This window comes from Cydia strobilella, chromosome 3, assembly GCF_947568885.1.
Source record: "Cydia strobilella chromosome 3, ilCydStro3.1, whole genome shotgun sequence".
Classification (NCBI taxonomy): Eukaryota; Metazoa; Arthropoda; class Insecta; order Lepidoptera; family Tortricidae; genus Cydia; species Cydia strobilella.
The window spans coordinates 8845834-8866943 of NC_086043.1; the positions used below are offsets into that span (position 1 = coordinate 8845834).

At 36.2% G+C, this 21110-nt stretch overlaps 1 protein-coding gene and 1 long non-coding RNA gene across 3 annotated transcripts in view; both read right to left on the reverse strand.

The window, feature by feature from the left end:
* Positions 1 to 21110, reverse strand: part of LOC134755813 (uncharacterized) — a 359324-nt gene that overhangs the window by 219892 nt on the left and 118322 nt on the right. The window lies entirely within an intron of this gene.
* The window catches only part of LOC134755733 (nicotinate phosphoribosyltransferase), a 29153-nt gene that overhangs the window by 3083 nt on the left and 4960 nt on the right, over positions 1 to 21110 (reverse strand). Inside the window, exons 5-10 of one of the 2 annotated variants that reach the window (XM_063692280.1) lie at positions 10164 to 10291; positions 8765 to 9077; positions 5929 to 6194; positions 5415 to 5533; positions 1725 to 1886; positions 144 to 272 (exon numbers count right to left, since the gene is read on the reverse strand). In XM_063692280.1, the coding sequence (XP_063548350.1) occupies positions 144 to 272; positions 1725 to 1886; positions 5415 to 5533; positions 5929 to 6194; positions 8765 to 9077; positions 10164 to 10291 (1117 nt within the window). Of the gene's footprint in view, positions 1 to 143; positions 273 to 1724; positions 1887 to 5414; positions 5534 to 5928; positions 6195 to 8620; positions 9078 to 10163; positions 10292 to 21110 lie in introns of both variants that reach the window. The other variant, XM_063692279.1, reaches the window with a different exon arrangement.

A 21110-nucleotide genomic window follows, 5' to 3' on the forward strand; every position in this document is an offset into this window, starting at 1 on the left:
GATATTTCGTACATAAGTTCCGAAAAACTCATTGGTACGAGCCGGGGTTTGAACCCGCGACCTCCGGATTGAAAGTCGCACGCTCTTACCGCTAGGCCACCAGCGCTTCCATTCGATCCATATTGTATAAAAACAAGCTTTACCTTGTATGGGGTAGGGTTCAAATTCCGCTTGATGTCCTGTCTGAGCGTCCGCAGAGACGACTGCACGCGCTGGCGTACCTCGGACAACGGCTTCGGCGGGTAGCAGATCCTGCCGTCTTTCCAGCACACCTGGAATCATAATACATATACTTATTACAATTAACACATATTACAAACAGCTAAATCCACAATCAGGTAGTGAAAGCCTACAGTAGGAATGTTTATAACCTAGCGACGGATTTTAGTTCGTTGATGTAACCCTATTACCCTCCATGTGTTCAAATCCCGGTAAGGGCATTTATTTTTGTGATGAGCACGAATCTATTACGTAGTTATATTTATATTATTTATATTGGCGTCTACACAACAAGCCTTATTGAGCTTACAGGTTACGATTGGTGTATGTAACAAAATTGCTTCATAAAATTTACTATTATTTTTATTTCCAGGGGCCAATTGCATAGCAACTTGTAACTAATAATATTAGCGAGTCTCTTTCTAATTAAAGGAAGACTTCCGCTAATATTATTATAACAAATAAATAAATAATTCAGCCTATATATGTCACAAGCACAGGCCTCCTCCCATGCGCGAGAGGGCTTGGGCTATAGTCCCCACTAATACTATTAATATAGGTACTAATAATATAGCTAATATTATTAGTTACAAGTTATTATGCAATCGCCCCCTGATCGTATCATATTCAAAAGCAGTATGCTGATGAAATCGCTCACTTAAAAAAGGAACTTTTATTTACGACGTTCATTTACATTCATACTGCAATAACCGTAAATAAAACTCAAACTAAAACTACATAGTCTGCTTATCATTATGTTTACAATAGGTAATGAAGAAGAAGATAAATATATAGGAAATTGTATATTACAATATGCAAATTATAAGTTCATTGCCTGACAGATGGCACTAATTAATGATGTACAGTACAAGATACGACAAGAGTAAACAAAGTCACATGACTTTAGGTTCAAGTCACAGTACCTACAGTTTTAACTAAAGCAATAATGTGCGTTGAACCAAAATATTCATGAATGATATTAAAATTTAAATGCACTTGAATTTGCTAATCAGCAGACTAATATACATTAAAAATTATAAGGGGAACTGTTTTCTCCATATTGGCTAAGGAACCCTAAGCATCTCTTTGCTCTGTATCATCAGTACCCCTTCGTGTACCAGCACGTACCTTTGGTTGACCGCCACGGTGTCTCCGAGAAGCATTGGAGCAAGTCTAGTTAACCTCCTGAGACCCTCCGTACATATTTCGCAATCTATTTTAAAATTTTATTGAATAACTGAGGGTTCCAAATTCAAAAACAAAATAAGTGCTGCTAGGTCTCAGGAGGTGAAGATAAAGATGTTCCACTTAGTTTGCTCTGTATGCCGTAGGCTTGTAGGACTTTTGAAATAAGTACTTTGACCGCCGGCGGAAAGAATATAACTATATGTATGAAGATTATGAAGTGGTGAATCAAATCCTCAGGATCCTCTAGTTAAGTCACTCAAATCACTCGTTCACTCTTTCTGGCCGAACTGAAACAGTCATGTGACAGTAAGGCGTACCTTATAAAGGTGTTCTACTTTGCTCGGTATAACGTAGGCCCGCTTGGACTCCTGGAAGGGATGCCGGCAGAGCACCTTCTGGCCGACCGCGGGCGGGGGCTCCGAGGAGCGCTGGAGCAGGTCGACGAGCGCGTGCCCGTCCGCCCCGAACAGTCTGTATGCCTGTTCATCATTCAAAACAATTGTTCAAACATTCTACTTTTGGTACAAGTTTTCTTTGTACGGTGTAGACTTGTAGAGCTACAATGTTAACTCATCGAGACGCCAGTAATTGTATTTGTTGAAAGTATACTGAAACTTGTCAGTATAAAAAGGCGCGAAATTCAAATGTTCTATGGAGTCAACTCTTTGCGCTTATTTTTTTTTTAATTTGCCGCCTTTTTTTACTGACAAGGTCGCTGTGTCAGTGTATTAGAATTATTTGTTTGTTATGAATGAAAAAGATAAACAGGAGATCAATACTTTTATTTTTATTAAATTTTGTGTGTGATGTGCATCTATTCTATATACCTATTATGATTCAGCAGAAACGTAGTGTAGGTTTCATGTAAAGGATACCTAAATCATTGTTTTACTTTTGTTATCTATTTAGCATTTCGTTAGATTCTCTATTGAACAATTTATGGATTCCAACTGTATTTAATCTCTTTTTCAACTTTATAGACGTTGCCACCAATTAATGAACATACATAACTTTTTTTTTTAAAAGAGCCTATGAAGTGTCCCACTGCTGGGCAAAGGCCTCCCCCCCTAGACTTCAAATCTTCCCGATTAACTGCAGCATCCGTCCAGTTGCTGACACATATTAAGTATACACACACACACATACACACTAAGTAACATATTAAGTAGATTAATTTTTACGAGTTCAATTAGATACCTATCGATAGTTGTCCGGAATTCAAGGCAATTATGCATCAATCACGGTCACTTCGAATTAGCCTAGTTCATATGAACTTTTTGTAAATATTGATAAATGTCCATCAAATAAATACTCCCAACTTGGCCATGAACTTACGAGATAACGAATAAATATGGAATAATTTATCGGTTACAAGGTCTGTGTGTGACGTCGGAGAGTATAGATTATTCAGGTCAAAGATACGCCTAACCGGTAGCTCGAAATAATTCGCAAGTGTTTACTTACAAACTGCAGATAAGTATAAGTACTAAAATCTAGATAATTCTTTAATGAGACTAATCTAGCGAAAAATCAGTTAATACGTATAAATATAATTGGCGTGAACTTCGATTAAGTACCGTGCTAACGTGCTTATTAATTTAATCTGTGTGAAATTGCGCCAATAAAAAATATTCTAACCGTATATTAAACTAAGCTGCATTTTGATATCCAACTGTTACAAATTTAATAGAGAGTCAACCTTGATTCGACTCGTAAAATAAAATGACCGAAATCTCGTATAACACAAGAAATTAGTAGATATACCAAAGATAGATATAACTCCGTAATAGATGGATACAGTCTAAGGAAAAAACGTGCCTCGAAAATCACGAAAATTTGATTCTCGATCAGATGGCGCCACTAGTTTTGGCCTACTCTCGTTAGAGGGCGTTGACGGTTTCGTTTGTTATTTATAATTTTATCGCATATCAGTGAAAGAACATGGGTCAAAATCATATAAAAATAATTAATGCAAATAAAAAAATCATTTATCCATATTTAAATACATTTTATAGTATTTTTATAAATCTTCATTTTTAGTTTTAAAGTGTGTCGACAGATGGCAGTGAATTTACTGGGGTTACAAAATTTACTATGACAGTACCGCTCTAGCATAAGTTACTCTATGGATATACATATAGTCGGTTAGAGATTCGCAATCGTCCTATTTTAGGCAGTCGTTTGTAAAGTTAATAAACTATAGCAAATATAAAATCTATAGGTACTAGGTGAAAAAGTGGATATATCTCTTTGTAGTCGACTGTACCTACAAATAAGCGACAAGACAAAATTGACTGATTAAACCACATTACATCTTAACATAACCTCGCAAAGTTACACAACAACCGCAAAAGGCAAAACAGTGACCTATCAAATGTCATTCTATCCATGACATCCATGTCTTTGTAAGCTATCGTCAACCGCGTTAGATCAGCTAGCTAATATTAAATTGCATGTATGACTCAAATGTAAGTTTAAGGTTACATACACAGATACACACCCCTACCTGGTTAGAGCCTATAGAACACCTACTTATATAATATAGTGACGTTTTCAGAGAATTGATTCCTAATATCTGGGTGGCCCAACGTCGTTTAAAAAGACAAAACAATTTATACCAAAGAGTGAGTGATCATGAACCAAGTAGTCAAATCAGTAAGTATTTATAAGAACGTATTTAGTAAAGTCACAATGAATCCACGTATTTTAATGATGTATGTTTTGGGGCGGTGCTACCAAAACTAAGTTCCTAGAGCTTGAAAGGGCTCAAAAAGCGCTCCTGAAAGTTATGTTGTTTAAACCCTATACATTCCCAACTAGCGACCTATATATTACCTGTGACCAATTGTCAGTACGAAAACTCTACATACTTCAGCTCATACTAAAAACTCACAAAAGTACCAACTATAAGCCAGATACCAATACCTCGCGCAGGAAAAATAGTTTTGTCCTAATCATTTCGACAGTAAAAACTGCATTTGCTAGGACGCAACAAGCTACACAATCTGCCTACCTATGTAGTAGTAATCATTTAATCCAGATAATATTGATCCATAATTAAAACATACAAAACATTTGCAATAAAAAAAAAAAAAAAATAAGATTAAGTATAAAAGATAGATCCATTAAAATTAAATTAACTAAGCATTTGATAATTGAATGATAAAATATAAAAGATCTTGACAATTAATTGATGGGTAATAATAAAATTAATTGATTATTAAAAATATAAAAAATTTATAACCTATGTAACTTCGTAAATAAACATATTGATATTTATCCCTCCTCCAATTTTGAGTGCAAAAATAATGTAATAAAATGGTTAAAATCTAAAACTTATAGTGACATAGAAAAATTAATATCTAAAAGCTAATCATATCAAATCACTTAAACAGACAAGCAAACACACACACTTACACATACACGGATGCCTGCGTGCGTGCGCACACACTTACCTACTCTCATACTTACCTACTCACATACTAATTATTTAAAGTATTTTTATCTTTATTGTTACCTATTTCGTACGCTAGTCGCTGATTACTGTTCAGAAAATAAACTGCTATTGCTTTATTGTGTAAATTTACTCGAATATTCATATATTATTTTAGCATGATATTATTTTAAGTTTAATTTTAATGTTAAATTGTAATTGTAAATTTTTAGCGTAACTACAACTAACGTAACAAAACTGTAACCTACCTATAGTGGAAGAGCGGTATTCTCTTAATACAAGTATTTACAATACTTAAAAAGAGATACTAGCCCAATTACCGAAACATAGTATGCTACCAAATAAATATTTTTTTTTGTTGTTTTCGGTGTATTTCCGTAAAACGGTTTCATGGCCGTTGTGCAAAAATTTATCTACAGAAAACCACCTTATACATTTTCGCCAGTTGCAGGTAAATTATTCGTAGTTTACGTCGAAACTGCAGGAGCCGTTTTCCAAATCCCAAAATGATTTTGCTAGCTTAGTAGTACAGAATAATAAAACAATAATTTACCTCTTTGTGACCCGGAATCGTAACTTTGCCTACATCTTGACTCAGCTTAATTCTTGGCTGACCATTGATTTCCACCAGTTTGTAGACGCACCCAAGTGCGGGCTGGCGTTGACAAGTCACTGTAAACAGCAACGATATCATTAATAATAGACTAATGTGACTGATTCTAGACTGAGTATCAATACATTTTTTATTTTATTTAATGATGTAATAGACAAACGAGCAGGCGAATCGCGTGATGGTAAGTGCCACCCCACACTAGCGTCTCCCGAGCGTCGACGTCTAGTCAACTCTATGGCTGCTGCTCGACGCAACGTTGGCGCAACTGCGCAGCGACGCCATTTTCCATTTTGCTGACTAGACGCCGACGCTCAAAAGACGCTAGTGGTGGCTCTAAGCAATTACCGTCGCCCATGAACAGCTGCAACACCAGTGCGTTGCCGGTCTTTGAGATGGGAGTACGCTCTTTTCTTGAAAGTCGTATCGGAGGTGTTATAAACGAAGTTAACCTTACCCAAATGCGTTCCAATGCCGAAACAGTCGATTTTGTGACCTTGCTCATTCAGACTCAGTATAGTATCCTCATTTATATCGTTAGAAGCTACGATAGTCAGTGTGGAAAACCATGGCAACTTGAGCGCTTCGCCGACCTTGGCAAACGTGTCCCGGGCTAGCACGGAGAGGTATGCCAAGTCCCCGCTGTCTATGCGGATACCGACCGCGCGGTACCCGCAATCGTTTAGCGCTAGTGCCACGGCACAAAAGTTTAGAAGCCCACTCCTGTTGAAGAAGTTAGCTGTTAGTTATTACCTCTAAAATACAACCAAGTTCAACTCGATCCTGATATTTGACTAGTTAGTGCGGAGATTCTGTCTCAACCTTTTGAGCGCCAATGAGTTCGAATTAAAAAATCCGGTTTTAGAAACTTGGCCACCAAGTCTAGAATAATATATGTACATGTATAACTGCGTCATAAATGAACGTTATTTATCATTTTTCTACGCATTTGCCCGTGAGATATCAGATTTATTTTAATCCTGTTTAATTATTTTTACATACAATACATTTCTTTAATGTTGGTGTATTTCTGTTTGTGAAAAGGGCATGACATGAACGCTTGACGCTCAAAAGGTTTTACTACAGGGTGGAAATCAAGTATTAAGTTAGCCTGGGTGGCACACATTGACATCATATTTTATGACTTTACAGAGCGCCGTTGAATGTGACATAATTAACTATCGTAAACTTGTTATCATGATCATTTGTGTAATAAAAATTATATATGTATCACATAAGTGATACATATAGTAATTTTATTACACAAATCAAATGGAAACCCCGTTATATTTACATTTAGGTACTCCGTATTTTATATGAAAGACTACCTATGGTGATGTGAGGGCTTGTATACACTGACTCGACATATGCATTCAGCGACATGCCAATAGCCCTGTTCTGATGATTATTTCATGCGGAAATCTATTCAGTGTCATCACGCCCTTATTGAAACAAATTGCCACAAATGAAACCCAAATGATTAACTATAAACCGTAACAAATAAGCTAAAAAATGTTAAGTATAAAATTCGCGTGAGACTTAAATAAATGTATTAAATCTATTAATAAACTGACCGTCTAACATAAGTTGCGTTCTCGCGCGCGAGTCCATACTTGATGTCGAGCAAAATTTATGGAGTCGCGCGCGAGAACGCAACTCATGCTAGCTGGGTAGCTGGTCTGGTCAGTCACCTTTTGTAGTCGATATAGGTAAGGAAACATGTTTTGAGCCATTTCGAGGTTTTTAATCATGAGCAATTGCGTCGCGTCGCTATCGGCAGTCATTGGAGGGTAAAAATCGCAAAAGATATCGAAACGGTTTAAAGCATAATTTCGAGTTATATTCGGCTTTAAACGTGAGTTACCTATTATATATTCAATCAAAACTTGCGTAGATACCCCATCACTGAATAATCGACGCATGCATTCTCGTAACACCTTCGTCAGCAAGTATTCACTAGGCCTTTCGCAAGTGACCTTAGCGCTGAAAGTGTCAATAGTTCCCCATGGGAACAGCGTTAAAATGTTCTTAAAGTTTCGCGACAAAGCATATCACCTATTTTATCGACGTTAGTTAAATTTAATTTAAACTTACTTGCCTCGTTTTGCCGGATTAAAAAGCCACCTTTTCATCTTTAACACTTAGTGTACTAAAAAAACGCTGTCAATGTGTCCGCCCGTTATTTTTACAAGATGCCCTTAACCTATTCTATTCCAAAACTACTTCAGCGGAGACATTACCTAAAATAGGTAACTTATAATTTCAATTTACTTTATCTACGTATTGTTAAATACTTTGTAACTATAAAAATCTAATCAATAACTGCTATAATTGCCAAACTAAAAATGAACGGGTCTATTATAAATGTGTGTCAGATGAAATACCAAGAATATCTACATGCAATTACAAAAGTTGATTACTGTGAACGTGTGCATATCCCTATACAATGCAACTGTGCCCAATCACTACAACTGCCCTAGTGTTATCTCTGGACCAATACGTCACACTGAAGCAAAATGTAAAGTCCTCGTCGGTGTTCTCTTTATTTACATTCGGTTTGAAGCGCCGTCCATATACGCTTCACTGAAAAAGGCGAAATAAAACTCGTAACTACGGCTCGGATTGTAAGTAGAGTCGATGAGCTGGGAGACCCGTGATGTTAGGTGTGCTTTGGTCCGTTTCGGCCGCGTACGATGGTAGGCCTACAGGGTAGATTAATTAGGTGGTGACAGGGGCTCTTAGGGTTACCAGTAACCATCGTTTGGTTCCAGTTCATTTAGTACATTAATAACCAAGTTTACGCAATAAGGATCCATATTTGCATAAACTGGGTTTTAGAACTAGGTAAGCAGATTCTTAAATGAAAAAGCCTTCAATTGCAACTAGTTACGAACCTCCGGTTTCATACGCAGTCGAAACGCTTGTGTCACCCCGTGTGTGTCATGCCCAACCCAATGAGTAGGTAGATGTAAAATGAATGTTGCGAATCCTGGCCCCAGGACGGCATAAACAACATAATAGAACTTATAGGTATTATAAGACCACAAAACTTAAATAAAATCATGACAGAATGAACAATGCAAAACAAAAATTACAAGTTTAATATGACACACCAAATGTCAATATGAGTTGCCTATTTGCATCTTTACCTCAGTGTGCGTTCGACCGTGCTATATCCATATGTACTATGTGAGTTTTGTATTCTAGAACCATTGGATCCACAGTTGCTATTGTAGCCAGAATGCCCATTCATATGCTGCCTGTGTCGTGACGGTAAGCCTTGAAAGTTATACCTCTTGACATCATACGTATCCACTAAAGCCAGAAATCCTGACGGAAAGGCAAGAGCATAGGATATCAAGGCGGCTAGTTCACCGTCGCTCGCCTCTTCTGTGGACACGTCCATGATTGGTGAGACGCGTTTGCGCCATTCCGTGGCGAGATCTAGCAGATTGCACTGTTTGTCTGAGTCTGCGTGACGCAGTGCGACTAAGGAGACGTCGGATAGAGTGCTAAATGACGTCACGAATGAGTGGGCGTGCGTCCCTTTCACGGGGATGTTGAACATCTTGCCAGCCAGCACGTTGCTGGTGCCGTCAAAACCACCTGAAAATAACGATAATGTTATTTTGATCTTGTATAAATGATACATTTCTTGATATTCGAAAGACGTAGGTATCTCACGGTTCAGCTCTTCTCTTTATATAGTAGTTTCCAAGGGCGTCGCCAGCTGATGGGCTGGGGGAGGGGGGGGGGGGGGGGGCTTCATATGGCCGATGGCTAAGGGCAGGGGCATACATTTAGTTAGAAATTTTGTTCTCTAGGGGGGGCTGCCCCCCGGCCCCTTATTGGCGCCGCCCATAGTACTTTCTATTGCGAAATATCATTAGATTTCGTCTGTGACCTGTGATTAGCGTTTTACCTATTTGAAACTCAATGTATTCATAATGAGTCTTCAACTCAAAAATAAACAGACTACAGAGACGATATAATTTACCGCAAAAGCTGTAAACATTAGATAGTTTATCTTTAAGATTGTTGCATGTTAACAGACGGCTTAGCTAGCAGTTATGTTCGTGTTTGAACTTTAATCATTGCGAAAACATGAAACTTAGTGCCTTACCTAGGCTAAATTCCTAAAAGAAATATTGTTAAAGTCGATTAAAGTTTAACATGAGTAATACGAAAAGTGTTCTTGCCCTTGAAACTTGCATGATTAAAGAGATTAACAGTTGCGAAGTCTATTCGATATTTGAGGTTTCTTCGAACCAGAGGGGTAGGTATCGCACAAGGTGGCCCGCGCGGTGCCAGGCACCGTCCGCCGACGGTGCGGAAACACGCTAATATAATCAATAATATGTATAATAAAGCAAGTTAATCTATGCCATTATACACCTAACAATATCTTTTCGAAAAAGTAGCTGTTCGTTTAATTTCCGATAGTGCTCTTCACAATTACGTTCAATGTAATAGTCATTATTAGTAATAATCAATGTACTTTATTCGCAATGATAGCCAGGCATTCTAACAATGAAATTAGCCTTTTTGCTTCTTCATCACAGCTGGACTTTTGTCCAAAGTCGTCTATCGACTCTACCGTCTACCGTCTATGCTATGACGGTCGGGCACCGTCTGGCTACCCGTAAACTTGTTAACCACAAATGTGGAATAAAAAGGGAGTGATTTACTGACCGATATATGCATATTTGGAAGCGGATAGCCCTCCGTCGGGGCCTTGCGCTCTTCTTAGTCCGAATTCCAGTAAAGAAACATTTTTCCCAGCCACCATCCGATACCGAGCGGCGTTTGTCGCCATCAAGCTGAAAATAGATAAAATTATGAAGAGATTTTTTACATTTTTTTTTCTAAATACCAAGTAGTAGTAGGAAGGTCCCCCAACTACACCCCGTTTTTTTAAGAATAAATTTTTTCTAACCTCAAAAGTAGTAGTACCTAATTAACCTTTTTTTTCCGAAATGCTAGGGTTCCTATGATATCTAATACTTATTGCGGTACAATAATAGATATGTAAACGAAACTATAATTCAGTGCATAGTTACTGAGATTTAATTTTGAAAAAAAAAAACAAGTGGAAATAAAAATCGAAAAAGTTATCACTACTTTTGAGGTTATAAAATTAGTAATCTAAAAAAAAACGGACTATAGATACACACGATTTGTTCAAAACGACGAAATGGCAAAAAATTATTGAAGGACGACAACGTTTTCGATCGGTCGTTGCAGAGATCCTTGGGGCAGGCCAAAATTTAATATGTAAATTCATATGTTCAACATTAGTTCTAATCTGTCTGACCAGTCTAGTCTAATTATATATATTACAAGTGAGTTATTGAAAATGGCGAAAGTCATGACCCAGGACTAGGGGCCAAATGATTGCGCCCCTGTTTACTCACAGCATACCTAAGTACCCTTCAAAGAGTAAAGTAAGTATTTACCCGACTACTAGGTACGCAACTCCACTAAGCAGTTTGGTACAAAATATTAAAATATTTACTATATCCTGTTTGCGTATTAGTATAAATATTAAATGTATACCTGCTGCTTGCATGAAATTATCCATCAAATTTTCATGGACAGTTTCACTTCCACTTCTTGTATAAACCATTTTCATAAAATGAAAGAAAAAAGTATAGTTCATCGCGCCTAATAGAAAGGCATATTTTACGCAAACAACTTTATTCTTCTGACATTGGCAATGGAAGAGATCGCTGTTTAGCGATAAGACCGCCTGTTGTAACCTACGCCGTTAAATTCCAATGTATTCTCTGTAACCTTTATTTTGTAGTGTGCAATAAAGTATTTTATTATTATTATTATTATTATTGGCAATATCAAAATAAAGACATTCAGTTTGGACAAAGTTTTGAACATGTAAAAAGTAAACAAAAAATTCCGTCGCGAAACTGTAAGTAATTTCTCCAGTACTATTCTCCTATGACCGAAAGCGAAGATAGTGGAACATTTTGTGAAAGCGGGTTAGAGCTGAAGGTATGTTATCTGGATCTTAATGAGGACCATAGTCTAACCCGTTCGTATAAAAATACCGCAAATCGATGTACAGGTTAGCCGTTTGGCACACACATACTAGAGGTCAAAACAAATTTTCTGACCCGCAGTTCCTAAAAAAATTTCGATGGGGGGGGGGAGTGGTAGAACATTTTTTTTTGTTAGGAAAAAAAAAAATTCCAAGACCTATCGTGTGTGGTATCATACGAAAGGGCTTTTTGAGGCGATTCTAAAAATACATCACATCATTACATTTCGGGCATTTTTTTTAATTAAAAGAATTTTCGAAACATACCAAGTTTGGGCTCCTCCAGACACGATATGGCTGATTTTTTTTGTACAATATACCACAAATGATACGAGATATCCTCATGTCTAACTCAAAGAAAGCAATTTTGAAAATAATATCATTAAACAATTTTTTTTTTAATTTTTCAATTTTACAAAGTGACACAAGTGGTTTTTTTCCATACAAAAAAAATAATGTTTTTAGTATTTGTTGTTATAGCGGCATGTCATCTCTAAAAATTTCAACTGTCTAGCTATCATGGTAGATACAGCCTCGTGACAGACAGACGGACAGCGGAGTCTTAGTAATAGGGTCCCGTTTTTACCCTTTGTGTACGGAACCCTAACAAACTTGTATTAGGTACCTGTCATTCGCTCTTCTTCCCGCTTGCCACGTATTGCACTAAGTAGTTGTGTTGTTTTATTCGTGTTATTGAATTAAAAATACCTATTCGTATGTGTTGTGTTGTGTAATGTGTACCTACTGACAGTGCTGACTCAAGCTCCGATTCTGGTTCCGGTTTCGGTTCCGATTCCGTTTCTGGTTCCGCTTTCGGTTCCGATAAAACCACATCCGTTACATCACTTAGATCCCTTCTAGTAAGAAGGTAGGTAGGTACAACACTAGTAACTTTCGGTAAAAAAACACAAACTACACAAGATTTTTTTATCACTGTATGACTTTGTGTGCAAAAATAAATAAAGTAAGGACGCTCAACACGAAGGATTTCGTACATGAAACCGTTCCTATCTCTGTCCCATCGCACGCGCATAATTATATTGCCGTCCCGCTCGAATATTGTAATTGACCACCGGCGCCATGGGCGGGACAGCAATATAGTTACGCGCGTGCGATAGATAGATAGGAACAGGTGGGTCAATGTACTAAATTGTTCGTGGTTATTAGGCTCCTCACTATACCTACTAGATATCAACACCGCTCTATCGTAGTTGCACGACGTCCATAAAACAAAAGTTGATTGCATAACTGACAATAACTACCCAGACAATGAGATCTTTTTGCTTACAGTTGATTTAGAATGGTTTGGTTAGTCTGAGAAAATTTCTTAGGTACTTAACTAACAATAATGGTTCAGCAGTTTAATTATAAGTAGAAAAAATATAAATAAGTAGTAAAACATTAATTTGTCAGGCAGCAATGGATTAATAATTATTTGCGGTACCTATAGTATATTTATATAACTACTAACTTTTTACAAGCTTTTATTTAACTTGCCCTGTTAGTATGCATGTAGTTATGTATGTTAGTTAGTCTGGGTCAAATCTTGGAAGCTAAATTTGACCCACTTCCTGATTTCCGATTGAGCTAAAAAAATTACATGCATATGTAAATCGGATGACAATGCAATATTAATATAACATGGAGCTTATCTGATGATGGAGACAGGAGGTGGTCATGGGTACTTTGTGATAAAATAACGCAAACTAATTGTGTTTGAGGTAGTTAAAATTGTCTCGATGAGTATTAGAGTCAGATCAAGATACGTCTGCAGCGATTTTGATAGCCTAATAATAGAGTCCTAGACTGTGGAAGGGTTATTTAAAACGTCAAACTCTTAGACTTATTTATCTTGGTTTAACTCTAGTTGCTTGTGGAAAGAAAAGTATAGTCAGCAATAAAAGCTTGTACCAAAGATGATCTTTTGCCAAAAAAAATATTTATATCAAGCTATGTAACTTTACCATTTAGCCTCAAGGGTAGCTTTGATCATGGTATAGTATCTCTGAAGAGGAGTAATGTAATGCTGATAATAATGCCATCTCTGGGTTATGTTGGACATCTATTCCTCAGCCGTGGTGCCCTGCTGAGCTAAAAAGCGGTATCTCAATTGAAGATTGAATGCAAATAAGTACCTTAAATTTTAATCATAACGTTCCATTTCCAGTTCACTCGTTTTTGAGATAACGCCTTTTAGCATAAGGAGGGCTGAGTGTGGCTAGATATTATTCTAAAGTGTGTAGATGGTAGAAAACGAAATATACCAAACAAATATCTAAGCAGGTAACTTAATCGTATTTAATTAAATCTAGAAGAATATTATTTTCGTAAAAAATGTTTTGATAGTGTTACTAACCTTACGTTGCAAATGAACTAGGAAACAAATTAAATTTGAAACGTAATAGTAGTTTTTTTTAAATATGTAGTGCAAACACCGTACAATGACAGATTGACGTATTATGACGAATAAAAAACCAAATGACGTTTGGTTTGACGGGAAATTTTGAAATTATTTCTAAGTTGGTTTTTAATATAAATTCCGTTTAATTAACTAACAGCGTTTCTTTATATCACAACCAACCTTGTGAGTTGTGTTGAGTTGTGCTCTTACTCATTTAACCAAACCAACGCAGGCAAGATGAAAAGCAATGGCGGCCGGGCCGCGCCGAATCTGTGTACCTTCTTGTATGTACATCGGTACAAGGACAAGGTAAGTAAATTTTCGAGTATATACAGATATAGTGCTCCGGAACATTTATTTATTATTTCATCTTTATCAAAAGCTTTGATAGAGGCTTTGGGCAAAGCATATTTATGAAATGTTGGTGATGGAACATGGAACATTGTAACATTTCAAATAACAACCGTTGAACTAGCACCATTCTTAGTGCCCGTAAGGCCCGTCTTTAGATACACGTCGCTCTGATTATCATAACTAAGATACTGTTTTCCGTGGCTAGGTCTTAATCTGATAAATCAACTACAACCTGCCAAAATTGGAAAGACCTACATCTAATGACAAAATCCAACCGCAATACGTTTACCTTTGTCGATAACATCTTAACTGTAAATATATTTTCAGGTATTAAAAAGCTTCCAGAATAAAGTTGCGACACGGCAGGTATCGTGCTAGCTTCGATAAGTTTTTCGATTTTGTCAATGGCAATTTCAGTGAACTTAAAAAAGGAAAAATCTACCTATGCGCTGTAACACCCAGATGACCGCACCACAAATTGTGGATAAAAAGCTGGAATGTTCTAAAAACTATGAAATATGCGACCAAAAATGGATGTAAATTAAATTACTACAAAGTTGGATCAAACTATCAATGAAGCTTTCCAAGTTATTTTGGGATCAAGAAGAAGAAATGAAATAGGTTGCCTCTGATTATTATTTAAAACATAGTCAGGAAATAAATTGTTACATACTATATTTATGTATACCTACTCGCTGTTAAGATATTTTCACGCTGTATTTGCATTTGTCTTAGTTACTTGGAATATAACGTATGTAAATAAGTAGGTACTTATAAATAATATATTGTACTTGATTCAACATAAGTTTTCATTTATTTATTCTGAAAAACTGATTTATGTAGTTTTCTAAGCATACACAATGGAATTTGGCACGGCAAAGAAAACTACATAAATCAGTATCCAATATTAAAATTGTTACTTGTAGGTAAAGAACCCATAAGTATGTGTGTGTGTGTGTGTGTGTGTGTGTGTGTGTGTGTACATGTGTGCGTGTTTACTGCATATACAGTCTCATTAGTTGAGAGTAGGACCGTTAGGGGCAACACTAGTAGAGACGTGAACGTGAAATATCCGAGAGTTTCTTATCTATTACAGTAATAACATATACTAATCTATGGCTTTGATTAAATCAATTAATCCATAAATTAGGCAAATAAATATGAATCTGATCTGAATAGGTATAATAGGAGTGCGATATTAGTACCGCTACCGCTACGTGATTGGCGTTGAAGCGAGGGTGTGCCAGTGTGCCTCACTGCCTTGATTTCAAGCCCGTCTGGATGAAATACTGCGTACTATCCAGGAAAGGGCCCAACTGGCCTAAGAAACAGGGGTTTTTGCAAAATTCATTCATTATAGTACTGCGCTATGGCCGCTATGCATAAAACAACTGAAATATTTTCAAGGACAGATAAAAACTTCTAAACACTGTACTATAAGATATGATGATCAGATTAGATAATTCAAAGACGTTTATACACGGTGGCTAAAAATTAAGTGCATTCCCGTTACCAGGTAGGTTTTGGGGTTATACTGAGCAACTTTTACTATGGGACCAACCCCGAAATCGCGAAAAAAAAATTGTCTGTTCCATACATTTTGGCTGGTCCATTTTCTATGGGAGCGTAATTTGTTTTTTCGCGCTTAGTATAATCCTAAAACCTCCCTGGCAACGGGAATGTACTTATTTTTTTGCCAATATCTCGTAGTGATTAGTAGATGGAATGTAATGTAAACCATGACTGAGGACTTTGTATTTAAAGCGACCAATAATCGATAAATAATGAGTAATCCCATTATATTTTGCCCGAATAGTTAATCGCAGCAGATTGTTACGTGATCCACATGTAATGTATGATGACTTGGAGATTTTTAATCATATAATATAATAACGTTTAATGATCATTAGTGTTAATTTATTTAATTGGCATGTTAGTACATATCAATTACTACTAGTAATCTAAAAGCTTGTACAATGCGCGTTAGGCTGCAATTGTGAAGAGGTAAATGGGTAATAGTAAATACTTTGCCTGGTTATCGGTGATTGGCTTTGGAATAGCCTTGGAATAAATGTACATATTGTAGGTAATCTTCTGCGAGCCGAGCACATTCCTGATACAAATGAAACCCGACATTCGTAACAACTATGCGTAATCGCAGGTCAGACATACGCTGGTAAGCTTAAAACGACGTGGTTGGTAAATGCTATGAATGAGATCCCAAACCAAACTTCTGGTATACCTATTCGTCGTTTTTGCTGTACAGTCAGCTGCAGAGAAACGGTGCCCCCACCCCCCTTGCATAGAAATTTGTACGCAAAGGTGCTAAGCTAATAGTGTTGCTGACTGTACATGAAACAATAAACGATGCATGATGAAGATTGCCGGAAGAAGGGTAATTCCGATGTCGCTCTAATGGAAGCTGATGGACATGCATCATAGTCATTCCCTTCCGCTAATAAATTAAAATACACATCTATAGGTAGGTACCTACCTAATAATGTAGGTATTATGGTATGAAACAAAACACATCTTAACTAGAAACAACTAATAACCTGCCAGGAACTCCAATTACCTGTCTAAACTAAACTACCGATAGATTTTTACTCAATGCCTTATTGCATATTAAATTCAGGTTTAGGGAGGATAGTATTAGTAGCCTTAGTAAGTAAATCCGTACCTACCTACCGAGGAATTTCTTAGAATAGACGTAATATACGAAATATCATCCGCTAATAAATTAAAATACACATCTATAGGTAGGTACCTACCTAATAATGTAGGTACTATGGTATGAAACAAAACACATCTTAACTAGAAACAACTAATAACCTGCCAGGAACTCCAATTACCTGTCTAAACTAAACTACCGATAGATTTTTACTCAATGCCTTATTGCATATTAAATTCAGGATTAGGGAGGTTAGTATTAGTAGCCTTAGTAAGTAAATCCGTACCTACCTACCGAGGAATTTCTTAGAATAGACGTAATATACGAAATATCATTCGATATATGCCGAAACCAGTTGCATGCCAATAAAGCCTAGTTTGCCCTCTAGGTTGAAAGTCGATTTGTAGAAAATAGAGTGTCAATTCTTGTGTTGAATAAATAAAAAAAGAAAACTGATTTCGAAAAAGTTTAAATATATCGGTGCCACCCCGGTCATCCGGGTAGGTATAGATATGAATCCGGGGAAAATGCTAAGATAAGAGAGGGTGTTACATTTAGGTTCCCCTTCTCCAGGCCCTCCAAACCACATTATACGAAAATACGGTACCCTAAAAAGGACGTTAAAGTAACTAAGTACCCACACTTGTTATTTAACCAATAGTTAGAGTGCCTACTCTGATCTGTAATTATCTAACCTAACCAAGCCTGACAACTGATAAAAAGCGGCAGTCGCAACCCTAATTACGACTAGTACTAGGTATTCATAATAGCAAAGAGGATATAATATTATAGAGCGGTACCGCCATAGTAAATTTTGTAACCACAGTAAATTCACTGCCATCTATCGACGCGCTTTAAAACTAAAAATGAAGATTTATAAAAATATGATAAAATGTATTTAAATATGGATAAATGATTTTTTTATTTGCATTAATTATTTTTATATGATTTGACCCATGTCCTTTCACTGATATGCGTTAAAACTGTTAAATAACAACCGAAACCGTCAACGCCATCTATACGAGAGTAGGCCAAAGGTAGTGGCGCCATCTGATCGGAATCAAATTTTCGTGATCTTTGATAATAGGTATACAATGTAGGCCTTGTTGATAACAGATTGTTTGTATTTTGTATCCCAGGCCCCCTCGGCCCCCAGCTCCACTCTCCAATACTGCCCTGCTAAGCCCAAAGGCGCTATCTCAGAGTAAATTTTGAGAAAATCAACTTTATGTAAATTATACATTTTCACCTTCAAAAACAAACTTTTTTAAAGATGTTTAAACGTATATATACATAATTTTGACCATAGAAATTATTTACGTATCCAGATTTTACATTAAATTCACTATTATAGGTAGGGTTAGTTGTCTAACGTTGAAACAATCGTACACAACGAAACTTTGCGATTTCTCGGAAACTAGCTGTTGTTAGCTAGTGCCGTCTATCAAGCAAAGGCAGGCTCAGGGACCCCCAGCACCTCCCCAATACACGAGCGCACCTCGGAGAAGGAGTACGTTGCTACGAGCATTATTGTGAATTCGTGCGGCAAAAGTAAATTTTTTAATGTATGTTTCACAATTTTTAACGAAGATATAGAATCGAGTTTGGCGTTATTACATTTTTTGTTGTGTTCTATGTGTATTAAAGTTTATTTGGAGCTAAAGATTTTTAAATTTCGTTCACTCTTAGCTGCAGTTTTTTTTTAATTGTTTAAAAAAACACCCCCTAGTCTCACAATGAAACATTTGTATGTAGTATACAATGAAACAGGTCTCATGTTTAATGAAATATGATGTTCACTGAACACCATTTACCAGTACACAATGAAACAAACTCATTATTTTTTTAAATACTTAAAGCATATGTGAGAAATTTGTGAAAGTAAAATACCATGAAAATTGATAATAATTTGTCTATCATATGGCAAAACATAAGATACTTAACCTTAGAAACGGCTGAGATATGATGGTTTATATGTTGAATGTTTCATTGATGGCAAGGTATTGGTCACATGTCTAACATTGAAACAGTCGTACACAATGAAACATCACGATATTTATAAAACACTTTGTTGCTAGAAAGTGTATGATATCAAGCATGGAGATGCTCAAAACCCTCCGGCGTCCACCTAGTTGGCAATCATGCTCCGTGGACATAGAAGGCGTACCTTTCTCGCAGTACCTATGCCGTAATTGCCGTACGTGCCGACCAGATTTTCGATTCACAATTAAACTGGTGTGTGTACAATGAATCAACTCTTTCGCTTTTATATATTTCAGCAATATTATAATCATTACATAAGTCGGAAACCTTTTCAATAACCAATTTCAGCCTACCACTATTTTCTTAGTTCCTTTCTCATTAATTGATTGAAAGCATATATGTATTAATGTCACTTATTTTTACACCGTTTCAATGTTTATTGACCATGTTTCATGGTAGACTATAATTATTACATTTGTTTCACTGTAAAAATTAGAGTGTTTCATTGAAAACAAGCATAAATACACAATGAAACAAAACTCATTTTTTAGAAAAAGTATTATAATACAGAAACTGTTAAAGACAGGTAGAAACCAAGAATGCCATACGATAGCCAACTAAATTGTTTATCTTCGTACGAAATATCACATTCATAACTTTAGAAACACCAGAGATAGGAAGGTTTGAACTTTTGGTGATTCAATGTTCCACAACTTACCCTACGTATTTTGTGAGATACGGCTATTTTGATTAAAAAAGAGAAACTTAAACATTGAGATACTGCTTTTAGCCTTAATTTAGTCATATACCGCTCCATACAAAAAATATATACATATTTTTCGACATAAATACCTTAATGGTTGGTAATAAAAAAAACAGTTGTTTTACAATTTTATTAGTAATAGCAACAAGGAACAGAAAAAAAACTTCAAGAATTATTTTGTTTTTTATGAAAAAAAGATAGTCAAATGTTGGCAGTCCCCGCCAAAAAGTCATCCTATTAGCAGGGATTAAACCATTTTACAATATTTTTCTTTTTTGTATAATTAATTCCGCTGGGACTGCTTTTTACTTGGAGGTGGCAGTTTGTCTAATTTCAGAAATTTTGCGCCTACAATGTTAGCCTTAATGGATTCATCAACGAAACTACTTAGTTCTATAGTAGCTAATGTCAAAACTGCCCTAGCTAACTTCCACTTATACAATTTCACTAATATAAGGTCGTGGCGACAACCGGGAAGGTTTGTAGGTATTAGGTCGTGCGTGTAGTCTTGCCACTCATAAAAGTTATGTCTCTTTTTTTTTGTGTTAACATTTTAATATTAACACATTAAGTATTAATTTGTTATACCTTACCGTACTACGAAAACACTTTCGATCTTAGTATATATATATATATATATATATATATGTATATATCTTAAAACACATTACAATGACGTGCAGTTAATTGCATGTTTAACTAACTTCAATAAAGTATAGATTTCGAAGTTTAAAATCAATATAACCACCATGCAAATGAGAAACTGGATAAGTAATGCTGTAAAAACTTACCCTAATACCGATTCACAGTTCAAACCATATAATCCGTTTAAAAACATTGTGTGTAAAAAAAAATCACCTTACTTTTACACCACATAACCTTCCTTTCGCAAACGAACCAAAAATTAAATTATCGTTTTGAATGTGTACCGTCATGTCTAATGTGAAACGTAAGTGTGATGAGATTCTTATGAAAGACTTTAAAAGTCCATTTTAACAGGATAATATCTAATGTTATTAAGGTTTTTTCTTTTAAATAAATATTCTTATTAATATTGTCTTCGGTTACCGCGATAGTTACTCATGAAATAAAACTATGAAAACGGATTATATCGCGTATATTGAATTTATAATACATCCCGACGTTTCGAACTCTTTACAGCGTTCGTGGTCAACGGGTGACTGAGGAAAAATTACAAAGTGCAAAAATACCCACATACTAAAATAATGAACAATCATAGACTACAAACTTTAAGGCTAGTTGTACATGCAAATGACTATAGACTGTGAGACCTTAGTGTTGGATGATGCTGGACATTCTGATGTTTTGAAAAGATGTGTCCCGCCGAGTTTGTTGCCGGTCCCATATTGGGATACCCTCCTACAATTTAGGAGGGAATTAAATCTTCTCGG